A 13,506-nucleotide genomic window follows, 5' to 3' on the forward strand; every position below is an offset into this window, starting at 1 on the left:
CTGACCACTTTGCCTTTTTTTGTTCTAATTGTGTTTTCTCTTGCAAAAATTGTGTATAATTTATGTTTAATTTATGTTTTTCTTGCGAATATTGCTTATATTATGTCATGTGCCTGTGATGCTGCTGCAGGTAAGTTTTTCACTGCACCTGTGGATACATGGCAATAATGGCGAGTTTATGACAATAAACTCGACTTTGACTTTGAAGTCCACATCTGTGGGATATTGGGACATAGAGTCCTAGAGCTATGTAGCATGGAAACAGGCCCTTTGGCCCAACTGGTCCATGCCAACCAAGATGGCCTATCCAAGCTGGTCCCATTTGCCAGCATTTGGCCCATAACCTTCGAAACCTTTCCAATCCATGTACCTGTCCAACTGTCTTTTAAAAGTTGTTAATGTACCTGCCTCAACCACTTCCTCTGGCAGCTCATTCCATGTGGATACCACCCTTTGTGTGAAAAAGTTGCCCCTCAAGTTCCTTTTAAATCTTTCCCCTCTCACCTTAAACCTATGCCCTCGAGTCCTTGATACCCTAACTCTGGGAAAAATACTGAGTGCACTCACCCCATCGATGCCTCTCATAATTTTATACATCCCTGTAAGATCACCTCTCAGTCTCCTACACTCTAAGGAATAAAGTCCTAGCCTGGTCAACCTCTCCCTATAACTCAGTCCCTCAAGTCCTGGCAGCATCCTTGTAAATCTTTTCTGCACTCCTTCCAGTTTAATAACCAAAACTAAACACAATACTCCAAGTGCAGCCTCAACAGCATCCTGTACAACCACAACATGACCTCCCAACTTATACTTAGTGCCCTGACTTATGAAGGCCAGCATGCCAAAAGCCTTCTTTACCACCCTGTCTACCTGTGAAAGTCCTACCTGGATTTGATTTTCCAAAATGCAACACCTTGTACTTATCCAAATTAAACTCCATTTGCCATTCCTTGGCCCACTGACTCAGCTGATCAAGATCCCCCTGTAATTTTTGGTAACCTTCTTCATTGTCCACTATACCACCTATTTTAGTGTCATCTGAAAACTTACTAACCACGCCTTGTACATTCTTATCCAAATCATATCCAATATGGGCAAAGAAATGGCAGATGGAGTTTAATCTAAGAAAGTATGAGGTGTTGCACTTTGGGAGGTCAAATATAAGGGGAACGTATACAATTAATGGCAAGAGCTTAGCAGCATTGATGTGAAGAGGGATCTTGGGGTCCAAGTCCATAGCTCCCTGAAAGCGGCCACGCAAGTAGATAGGGTGGTAAAGAAGGCATATGGCATGCTCGCCTTCATTGGTCAGGGCACTGAGTACAAGAGTATGGAAGTCATGTTGCAGCTATATAAAACTCTGGTTAGGCCACACTTAGAGTATTGTGTACAATTCTGGTGGCCCCATTACAGGAAGGTTGTGGAGGCTATGGAAAAGTGTAGAATTGGTTTACTAGGATGTTGCCTGGCAGAGGGTATGAGGTATAAGAAGAGGCTGGACAGACTTGAGTTTTTTTTCTCTGGAGCTTTGGAGGAATGAGGTGTGATCTGAGCTTCTAATTGTCTGTTACTTTAATTCTCCATCCCATTCCCACTTTGACCTCTCTGCATTTGGCCTCTGACATTAGCTTCAGGAACAGCACCTCGTCTTCCGACGAGGAACATTGCAGACCTTGAGACTCAAAATTGATTCCAACAATTCCAGATAAGAGACCTTTCCAGTTTATACTACAAGTAACCAGTATCAACTGTTTTTATTTCAGGTTTCCAATACCTACAGTTTGATCCTTCTCTGGTGTGTAGCTCATAGTTCCAGCTTTGTTGTCTTTTTTTCTTTCCTCCTCAGATTTTATTTGTCTCCAATTTATAGCTCCTCCACCGCTGTCCGTCACAGCTGGTAGAACCACTTCTTCTCTCATTTAGCCTCTCGTGATCTTCACCTTACCATAGACATTCTCCTTTGTCTCTCCATCTCCCCTTTCGATACAAATTAAAACATCTTTCATTCCTAAGTTTTCACAGTTCTCGTGAAAGGTCATTGACCTGAAATGCTGATGGTTTTTCTCTCTCCTCAGATGCTGGATAATTCCAGAATTATCCATCTGTGTCAGATTTCCACCATCTGCAGTTTTTTTTTTGCTTTTAGCAAATTATGAACCAAGTTCAGGAGTTATGATCAAAGAACCAGGAACCAAAATGGGGATGATTCAGGAGCCAGGATCTCCAAATCAAGAAGCAGGATCAGGGAAATAGGAATCAGCATTGGAAATCTTAGTGTCAATCTCTGATTCACCAAAGCTCTGTTGAAAGTTGTTCAGCACAAAAACTGAGGCTTGTGCAACCTTCTCTTCTCAGTGTGCAATCAATTCTGAATGGAAACCAAATTACTGAAAATCAGGATTGGAGAATCCTGAGTTGGAATAAGAGAATTGAGAACAAGGAGCAAGGCATTAGGAACCAGTCTGAAGTAAGAGGGGACCAAGCTTGAACAAATCAGGATCTAGGACTGAGAATCAGGACCCATGATCAGAGAACAGAACCAGGATTGGAGAATTAAGATCCTAGGATCATAGCTGGTCCTCCATGTTTTTGATGAAGGTGGATCTACATGGGAGTCATGTTTCATGACCTTCTTGAAGAGGATAACAATCCTGTTGGGGGCAATGCATTGATCATAGAACAGTTCCGGAGCTGAAGAGTTCTCCCTTTGTCTCTTCTGCTTCATCACAATTGGTACCAATGTGACTGGTCACCATTATCTCCATTCTGCTGGTGGTGTAACTGCTGCTTCGAGTCATTCGGAAGCTCATTGCTTTTGTTAGCTCCTGGTGATCATGTCTACTGAATTGTATAAAGGGACAACACTGGAAAGCTCTCTTGAATCCGATGCGAAATCTGAGAAATTATAGTAAAATAATGTTTAGTGAGGTACTGTAAGATCTAACATCTTTTCCCAGATCAGTCCCCACATTTCCCTGTTAGAGAAACCCAATGCTTGAACACACCATGAAATTGGTCATAAATACCAAACCTGAGAATATTTTATTATGTTACCACATAACCCACACTTCATCTCATCACTGTCAATCTCCATTTTACCAATTTTCTCTATACCATTTATTCCACAACCTTATTGCCCTTCGGAGTCCTTCTAGATGTCTCCTCTTATTCCTAAATTGGGAGCAGTCCTGCAGAAATTGAAAGATGCAGTGATGAATTCAGCAGATTTTGGAGGAACAGATGACTTTTGAGCTTCTGATTCCCAAAGCCCTTCACTACTGCAATATTCTTCTTCTCATACCATCCCCCTTCGTAGATGAACTGATAGAAGGTGATGCTGTAAGTAGTCGGCCGCTCCATTTCCGTGTTATCATGTGAGATATAAGACATTTATTCATTAGTCACATGTACATCGAAACACACAGTGCAATGCATCTTTTTGTGTTACTGAGAATGTTCAGGGGGCAGCCTGCAAGTGTCGCCACTCTTCCAGCGTCAACATAGCAGGTCCACAGCTCCTAAACTGTACCTTTTTGGAATGAGAGAGGAAATCGGAGCACCCGGAGGAAACCCACGCAGACACATGGAGAGAACATACAAACTCCAACAGACAGCAGCGGGAATTGAACCCGGGTCGCTGGTGCTGTAATAGTGTTACTCTAACCGCTACACTACCATGCCGCCCAAGGATGTCAGATTGATAGGATGACTGAAGGTGAACTATGAAGACTTTGGTCTTGTTTCATCCAGCAATGTTTGTGTCCTAACTTTCTCAATTTTAATTTGTGCTCATGAAATTGTAAAATATTACTGGGGAACATCCCTGAATCCTCCTGGTTATATGATATCAACAGTTTACCTGGAGAGGAGGCTTGCAACTTGAGTACAGCAGCACATAATTCAATTTTTTAAGCCCTTCTCTTCACTCAGTTAGATTATGGTGGAAGTAAATCGTAATGTTTTGTGGCACTTATTGCCCTTGAAGACTTTTAAGGTTACCTCTCCTTGTCCAGGACTCCTCCCACATGAAATATTTTAATTTAAGCAGCTCAATTAGATCTTCCCTTCACCTTCTGCTGCAACACTGTGGCACAGCAGTGGTGCCGCAGGTAGTGCAGCTGCCTCACATCTCCAGCCACCCAGGTTCAATTCAGTGTGGAGTTTGTATGTTCTCCCTGTGATCACGTGGGTTTCCTGCGGGGGTTCTGGGTTCCTCCCACATCCCAAAGGCGAGCCGGTTCATAGGTTGATTGGCCGCTGTAAATTCGCTGGTGTAGATGAGTGACAGGAGAATCAGAGTGGAGTTAAGGAGCATGTGAGAGAGAAATGGTTACATGGAGGTGACAATACAGGGAGGTCATTCGGCTCACAGGGCCCATGTCAGTTCCCCAACATAGTCCCAGCTTTGAGCACTTTATCTGAAGGACACGACTCAAGTGTACACCCAAGTACTTTTGAAATGTGATGTGGCTTATTTGCCCCTTATTTTCCCAGGCCCCTACTGAGTGAAAAAGCTTTTCCTCATCTCCCCTTTAATCCTACCAATCTATTATTCATTTTTCAGAAACTGGCCATGAATGCAAAGACCAGCATTTATTGTCCATTCCTCAATGCCCATGACTGATTTGGCCATTTCAGCATCAACCACTTTGGTGGGTCTGGAGTCATATATCAGCCAGACCATGAAATGGTAGATTTCCTTCCCAGAAGGTGATTAGTGAACCAGACAGGTTTTTACAACAAGCTGGCAGTCATCATTTTTTCATGACAATGTGTTTTTTTTTAATGCCAGATTATTGACCTATTGACTGAACTTAAATCCCACAACTGCCAATGGTGGGATTTGAACTCAGGACTCTTGATTGTTAATGCAGGTCTCTGGATTACTGGTACATTAACTTAATACCCTGCAATATCATATCCTACAATCTGGGGACTTTGGTGTGTCTACTGAAGAAAACAGAGTAATAAGAAGAACATATCTAAATCCCTCATAATGGTACCAGTCCCACTGGTACTAAGTCCCTCATAAATCCCTCAGTTAAGACTTCCCACAGGCTTCTCTATTCCAAAGAAAACAGTTCCAGCCGATCTAATTGTTAATTATAGCTGAACTCCCTGCTCTTATATTCTATGTTTCAGCTAATAAAGGTCACTTAACTTTTTACTACCTTTTTTACCTGTCATGTTACCTTTAAAATACACTCCAATGCCTCTTCGTTCCTCCTCACCTCACAGTATCTTCCCTTTTATAGTCTTTTCCCTAGCCTTGTTGTAGCTCCATAAATGCATCACCTCTCTAAAGTAAATTCCATCAGCTGATAAAACAACCTGAGTTTCCCTGCAGCCCAGAGCTTTCTTCCTCACTGTCAGCCACACTGCCAATTTTTGTGTCATTTGCAAATTTCTATATTATGCATCCTAATATTTAAATCTAAATTATTAACGTACCTTCCAAGAAGCTGGGGACCAAATATAGAGGCCTTTGGGAATGCACTGATGAACAGCCTTCCAGTTGTATAAAAGACACCTGTCAACCATCGCCCTTTGCTTCTTGCCACTGAGCCAATTTTGGATGCAGCTTGTTGCACTACCTTGGGCTTTTAACTCCTTGACCAGCTTGTTCTGTCAAAAGTCTTGCTGAAATCCACATATGATACAACAAACACACTGCCCTCATCGGCCCTTTTTGTTTCCCTTGATGGCTGTTGACCCCAGTTTCACCAGGTCTCCTTAATGCCTCACTCTGTCAAATTCTGCCAATATCAAGCGCAGTCATTCTGAGATCAGCTCTTCACAAAAGGATGGAGATTATTTGAGGTATGAAGCAGTTTGGGCGATTAATGCTAAATTGAAGACATTATATCATTTGAATTGTTATTGTTGAATTTGTCTTGAGGTGAGATCAGATCAGATTTCTTCATTAGTCGCATGTACATCAAAACACACAGTGAAATGCATCTTTTGCATAGAGTGCTCTGGGGGCAGCCCGCAAGTGTCGCCACGCTTTCAGCGCCAACATAGCATGCCTGCAACTTCCTAACCCGTACCTCTTAGGAATGTGGGAGGAAACTGGAGCACTGGAGGAAACCCACGCAATTGGCCGGAATTGAACCTGGGTCACTGGCATTGCCATAGTGTTACTGAAATACCCAGAAATGATTGCAGGACTGCAGACACAATCTAACCAGAGATTGGGGTATGGCTGCAATATAACTTCCTCCCTTCTGTACTCCAGCTCCAGTTATTCATTAGTTCTGTACTAGCCTGCTGCCTTTTATATATTTGGGCCTCTGCATCTCTTTCCTCCTTCACAGTTCCTGGCTTCCTGCCATTTAGAAAATCCATCTGATCCATTTCCCGAGGTTAAACATTAAACATGTTCTGTTTACTCACTTCACCTACTGATGTCCCTTTGAAACTTGGTGCTGCCATGTACTGTATTTCCTGTGCCAAGCAACCTTCTGTTGGAGTTGGATGGATGGGTCTATATTCCTCTATCAGCATTAGTCATAACTGGCACATAAAAACATAACAAAGTAGGGGTTGCAGTAGGCCTCTCAGCATCCTCAAGCCGGCCTCGCCGTTCAATATGATCGTGGCTGATCTACTCAAGGCTTCATCTCTTCTGTGCCAATTTCCTATACAGCTCAATTCCCAGATCTTTCAAAATCTTATCTACTTCCTCGATGATTGCCCCCAATGCCTCCACAACCTCAAGCATAGGAAATTCCAGAGATTCACCACTCTCTGTAAGAAGTTAAACGACAACCTGCTTATCTTTCTAAAAAAAGACTATTTATACAGCATGGTAACAGGCCCTTCCGGCCCAACGAGCCTGCGCCACCCAAATACACTCATGTTAACCTACCAACCCGCACGTTTTTGGAATGCGGGAGGAAACCAGAGCACGCAGAGGAAACCCATGCAGACACGGGGACAACATACACACTCCTTACAGACAGCGGCGGGAATCAAAGCCCGATCACTGGCGCTAACCGCTACACTACCGTGCCACCCAGTCTTGTAATCTTGTAATCTTGAATACCACTAGTCACAGACTTCCAGGCTTGTTTGACATTCCTCCACTAGTGGAAACACCTTGACATTTAGTCTATCAGGCCCCTTAAGGATCTTATATATTTCAGTCAGATCACTTTCATTCTTCTAAAGTTTGGACATATAGATCTAATTTCTTTAGGCACCCAAGATTGTGCAACCAGCACATCCCAGGAAATACCTGAGGGAATCATTTTTGAACAGCTTTGTTCTTAAATAAGTGGAACAAAACTATGTACAGTGCTCCAGGTGTGGCCTCACCAGTATCCTTTGCAATTGTAACAATACTTCCCTATTTATAAACTCCAATCCTCATGCAATAAACACCGATATGCCATTCGTTTTCCTAACCTGCCTGCTAATTTGCTGTAATTTGTACAGAATAGCACCTAGCTCCCTCTGTATATAGAACACAGTACAGTACAGTGCAGGAACAGGCTCTTCGGCCCACAATGTTGTACCAAACTAATTAAACTAGTAGTTAAATGCCTAACTAAACTAATCCCTCCTGCATACACAAGTCCATATCCCTCCATTGCTGTATATTCATGTGCCTATCTAAGAGCCTCTTACGCACCTCTATCGTACTTGCCTCCACCACCACCCCTGGCAGTGCATTCCAGGCACCCACCACTCTCTGTGTAAAAAACTTGCCCTGCACATCTCCTTTGAACAAACACCTTCTCACTTTAAATGCATGCCCTCTGGTATTAGACATTTCAACCCTGGGAAAAAGATATCAGCTGCCTACTCTCTCTATGCCTCTCATAACCTTATAAACTTCTATCAGGTCTCCCCTCAGCCTCCACCGCTCTAGAGAAAACAACTCAAGTTTCCTCTTTCTTTATCTCAAAATGCCCTGGCATATTAGCATGCTCCACACTGATCTCACTATCCTCCACATCCATCCTCTTGTAAATACTGACACAAAGTTCTCATTTAGGACCTCATCCACATCCTCTGCCTCCAAGCACATGTTCCTTCCTTTATCGTTAAGTGGTCCTACCTCTCCATAGTCAGCTTCTTGCTCTTGCTGTATGTATGTATGCTTTGGGATTCTATTTAATCCAACTTGCCAAGGACATTTCATGGCCCTTCCTCGCTCTCATAATTCCCGTCTTGAGTTCTTTTCTAGCTTCTTTATAATCCTCAAGTGCTTTGTTGATTTTAGTTTCCTAAACCTTAGATACACTTTGTTTTCATTCTTGACTAAATTCACCACCTCTCTCAACATCCAAGATTCCCTTAGCTTGCCATCCTTAGAAGATAGAAAACCTACAGCACAATTCAGGCCCTTCGGCCCACAAAGCTGTGCTGAACATGTCCCTACCTTAGAAATTACTAGGCTTACCCATAGCCCTCTATTTTTCTCAGCTCCATGTACCTATCCAACAGTCTCTTAAAAGACCCTATTGTATCCGCTTCCACCGCCGTTGCCGGCAACCCATTCCACGCACTCACCACTCTGAGTAAAAAACTTACCCCTGACATCTCCTCTATACCTGCTCCCCAGCAGCTTAAACCTATGTCCTCTTGTGGCCACCATTTCAGCCCTGGGGAAAAGCCTCTGACTATATCAATGCCTCTCATCATCTTATACACCTCTATCAGGTCCCCCCTCATCCTCCGTCGTTCCAAGGAGAGAAGGCCGAGTTCCCTCAACCTGCTTTCATAAGGCATGCTCCGCATTCCAGGCAGCATCCTTGTAAATCTTCTCTGCACCCTCTCTATGGCTTCCAAATCCTTCCTGTAGTGAGATGACCAGAACTGAGCACAGTACTCCAAGTGGGGTCTGATCAGGGACTTATTTAGCTGCAACAATACCTCTTGGCTCTTAAATTCAATTTCACGATTGATGAAGGACAATACACCATATGCCTTCTTAACCACAGAGTCAACCTGTGTAACTGCTTTGAGTGTCCTATGGACCCCAAGATCCCTTTGATCCTCCACACTGCCAAGAGTCCTACCATTAAGACTATATTCTGCCATCATATTTGACCTACCAAAATGAACCACTTCACACTTATCTGGGTTAAACTCCATCTGCCACTTCTCAGCCCAGCTTTGCATCCTTTCTATGTCCCGCTGTAACCTCTGACAGCCCTCCATACTATCCACAACACATCCAACCTTTGTATCATCTACAAACTTATTAATGTATCCCTCCACTTCCTCATCCAGGTCATTTATAAAAATCACAAAGAGTAAAGGTCCCAGAACAGATCCCTGAGGTACACCACTGGTCACTGACCTCCATGCAGAATATGACCCTTCAACAATCACTCTTTGCCTTCTGTGGGTCAGCCAGTTCTGGATCCACACTGCAATGTCCCCTTGGATCCCATGTCTCCTCACTTTCTCAATAAGCCTCGCATGGGGTACGTTATCAAACGCCTTGCTGAAATCCATATACACTACATCTACTGCTCTCCCTTCATCAATGTGTTTAGTCACATCCTCAAAAAATTCAATCAGGCTTGTAAGGCAGGATCTGCCCTTGACAAAGCCATGCTGACTATTCCTAATCATATTATACCTCTCCAAATGTTCATAAATCCTGCCTCTCAGGATCTTCTCCATCAGCTTACCAACCACTGAAATAAGACTCACTGGTCTATAATTCCCTGGGCTATCTCTACTCCCTTTCTTGAATAAGGGAAAAACATCCGCAACCGTCCAATCCTCCGGAACCTCTCCCGTCTCCATTGATGATGCAAAGATCATTGTCAGAGGCTCCACAATCTCCTCCCTCACCTCCCATAGCAGCCTGGGGTACATCTCATCTGGTCTCAGTGACTTATCCAACTTGATGCTTTCCAAAAGCTCCAGCACCTCCTCTTTCTTAATATCTACATGCTCAAGCTTTTCAGCCCGCTGCAAGTCCTCACTACAATCACCCAGATCTTTTTCCATAGTGAATACTGATGTAAAGTATTCATTAAGTACCTCCGCTATTTCTTCTGGATCCATACACACTTTCCCACTGTTGCACTTGATAGGTCCTATTCTTTTGCATCTTATCCTCTTGTTCTTCACATACTTGTAGAATGCCTTGGGGTTTTCCTTAATCTTGCCCGCTAAGGCCTTCTCATGTCCCCTTCTGGCTCTCCTAATTTCTTTCTTAAGCTCCTTCCTGTTAGCTTTATACTCTTCCAGATCTCTAACATTACCTAGCTCTCTGAACCTAGCTTTTCTTTTCCTTTTGACTAGATTTATTACAGCCTTTGTACAGGAACCGTATCCTATATCCTATCCTATCGTAACTGTATCCTGTATCCTATCGTAATTTCCCTGTCTCATTGGAACATACTTATGCAGAACTCCACACAAATATCCCCTGAATATTTGCCACATTTCTTCCGTATTTTTCCCTGAGAACATTTGTTCTGATAGAATTATGATCATTATCTCCAAAATGCTCTCCCACTGAGAGATCTGACACCTGACCAGGTTCATTTCCCAGTACCAAATCAAGCACAGCCTCTCCTCTTGTAGGCCTATCTACATATTGCGTCAAGAATCCTTCCTGAACACACTTAACATCTAAACCCCTCACTGTCTGGAGATGCCAGTCGATATTTGGGAAATTAAAATCTCCCATCACAACAACTTTGTTATTCTCACACCTTTCTAGGATCTGCTTCCCTATCTGCTCCTTGATATCCCTGTTTGGGTGGCCTATAAAAAACACCCAGTAAAGTTATTGACCCCTTCCTGTTTCTAACCTACACCCACAGAGACTCTGTAGACAGTCCCTCCATGACGTCCACCTTTTCTGCAGCCACGACACTATCTCTGATCAACAGTGCCGCTCCCCCACCTTTTTTGCTTCCCTCCCTGTCCTTTCTGAAACATCTAAAACCTGGCAGTTGAAGTAACCATTCCTGTCCCTGAGCCATCCAAGTCTCTGTAATGGCCACCACATCGTAGCTCCAAGTATTGATCCAAGCTCTAAGCTCATCCGCCTTGTTCACAATACTCCTTGCGTTAAAATAGACACATCTCAAACCTGTCTGAGCACATCCCTTCTCTATCACCTGCCTATCGTACCTACTACTAGCTTTCTCTATTTGAGAGCCAAACACCTCTTCCCCAGTCTCTCCAATTCAGATCCCACCCCCCCAATAATTCTAGTTTAAACTCTCCTTGGAAGCCTTAGCAAACCTCCCCGCCAGGATCCTTGTCCTTCCTTCTTACTGCAACATACCTGTCCTGTACTCTGTGTAGTTGGTCTTTAAACACCCTCCACATGTCAGATATAGTTTTTTGTTTCCAAAAACACAGCGTCAGTTTCTGTATGTATACTAATGACACACAGCTCTACCTTACCTCCACACCTCTCAACCTGATGCATCTCTCTGCATCTAATTGCACTCCTTATTCAACACCCATTACAGGATGAGTAGAAATTTGCTCCAACCAAAACTTTAGGAGGAACAAGAGAAACACTCTAGTCACTGCTGGAGGCCCCATTCCCCATCCAAGGACACCATCTATCTCTCTACCAAAGGCTCAGGCTAATTCAGTCTATTTATAAATGATATCATAGTTGACCCATAATGAGCATCTGATCATATAGAAGTACCTCGGTCCCTAAATTTCATCTGTTCAGTGTTGACTTTCTCTGGCCTTTGCTCAATCACCTACTGCTGAAATTAAAACGTAAAATGTTGCAAATACTGTGCAGGTCAGGCCAGCATTTTTTGCTTTTAGTTCAGATTTCCAGCATCAGCATTTTTTTAAATTTTTAGTAACAGTTGAATTCACTGTCACCTGCTGCTGAATCTCATGTCCATGTTTGTTATACCCCTATTCCAGCATTCTCCTGATCAGCATCTGAATCTGTGCTGCCCATGCTGAACTTGCACCGTCCCATTGATAATCTACAATTGTTACCAGCCTGACACCTGTTATATTTAAAACTCTCACGCCTCATCCCTCTATTGCCATAATATCACCCATCCCGACAATTCTCCAAGATCTGAGCCCCCTTAATTCTGATGTCTTCAGCATTCTTGGTTGTTCCATTCCACATTATCAGAGATACCTCCAGCTGCTTGGGCCACGAACCAAACCTTCGCCTCTCCTCCTTTTAAAACTTGTACTTTTGCCACAGATATCTATTTGTCTGTCTCAGTATCAATTTTTGATAATGCTCCTGAAATCCTCCTTCGGTCCTTACTTTGTGGAAGGTCTTCTGAAGGCATGTTGTTGGTTTTACCTGTCACATCTTCTGAAGGCATGCTAGTGGTTAAACCTACCACATCTTCTGAAGGCATGTTGTTGGTTATCCCTGTCACATCTTCTGAGTTTCAGGACATAAGTCATAAGAGACACTGTGATGTAAAGCCAAGGTCTTCATTGAGACCATTCCAATGCTAACTGCTGTTCCCCACATCATTCAGTGTCCCCTGTGCCCATCAGCCCAGGCTGCACTGACCTGAGTCAGCATGCCAGGAGCACAGGAGGCCAGCAAGTGTTGTGTGACCTGAGTAAACTCTCAAAACACGCTCCCTGCTCATTTCACTCTTGTTTCTGTTGGTGAACCTCATGGAGGTGGTGGGAGGGGGCCAGGTGATGTTGGGGGAGGGGGCAATGCGATAGAGACAGCTATTCAGCCATTCACTTGTTCACATTCTGAACTGTGCTAATGAAAGGCTGTTGTTTCAGCTTCAGAGCAGAAGTTACAGTTGATAACAATGTTGATAACGTTTCAATTTTTTCACGTTCTTCTCTTAATATTCCCACAGCAGTATCACTACAGTAGCTCAGACCACCAGTCAAATCTTTCGATGTTATTAATAATAAGGGCTCTCATTTTAAAATGGGGTGCCTGTGTTGGATTAGTTTACATTTTTCAGATTTACATTTGCTTTTGTTTTATTTCTCAAGAAATTTTCGTCTAAGGAGTGGTTTCCCTCAGTGGGACTTTTGAAGGTGATCATACATTCCCCACACTTTGTAATCTTAGTTGATACACATGTCCCACACAGCATTTCAAGAGGAAGTCAGCTTCCATTGGAAATCAAGAAGATTGAAATTAGCAGAGGATTTTTTAGAACAGACCAAAATACATTTTGCTCAGCCATGATAATCATTATGAGCTCCCAGGTTATGAACTGATTCTTCTACCACGTGAAAGCTTTCTGTAATCATTGAACACAGCTTTGAGACCCGGTTTTACCAGGGATGAGACTACACCAGCTGTAGGCCTTGGGGCAGAACTGGTTGCTTATGGTTGGAAAGGACTTAACACAGAACATAGAACAATTACAGCACAATTCAGGCCTTTTGGCCCACAAAGCTTTGCCGAACATTTCCCTACCCTAGAAATTACTAGGCTTACCCATAGCCCTCTATTTTACTCAGCTCCATATACCTATCTAACAGTCTCTTGAAAGACCCTATCATATCAGCCTCCACCACCATCTCCGGCAGCCCATT

General features: G+C 43.3%; 1 protein-coding gene across 1 annotated transcript in view; it reads right to left on the reverse strand.

The window, feature by feature from the left end:
* Positions 1-2,672: 2,672 nt before the first annotated feature.
* tacr2 (tachykinin receptor 2) overlaps positions 2,673-13,506 on the reverse strand; it is a 58,682-nt gene continuing 47,848 nt past the window's right edge. Inside the window, exon 5 of the mRNA XM_052027786.1 lies at positions 2,673-2,895. Coding sequence (XP_051883746.1) covers positions 2,673-2,895 — 223 coding nt within the window. The remainder of the gene's footprint in view (positions 2,896-13,506) is intronic.

The sequence above is a fragment of the Pristis pectinata genome, chromosome 12, assembly GCF_009764475.1.
Source record: "Pristis pectinata isolate sPriPec2 chromosome 12, sPriPec2.1.pri, whole genome shotgun sequence".
Taxonomy (NCBI): domain Eukaryota; kingdom Metazoa; phylum Chordata; class Chondrichthyes; order Rhinopristiformes; family Pristidae; genus Pristis; species Pristis pectinata.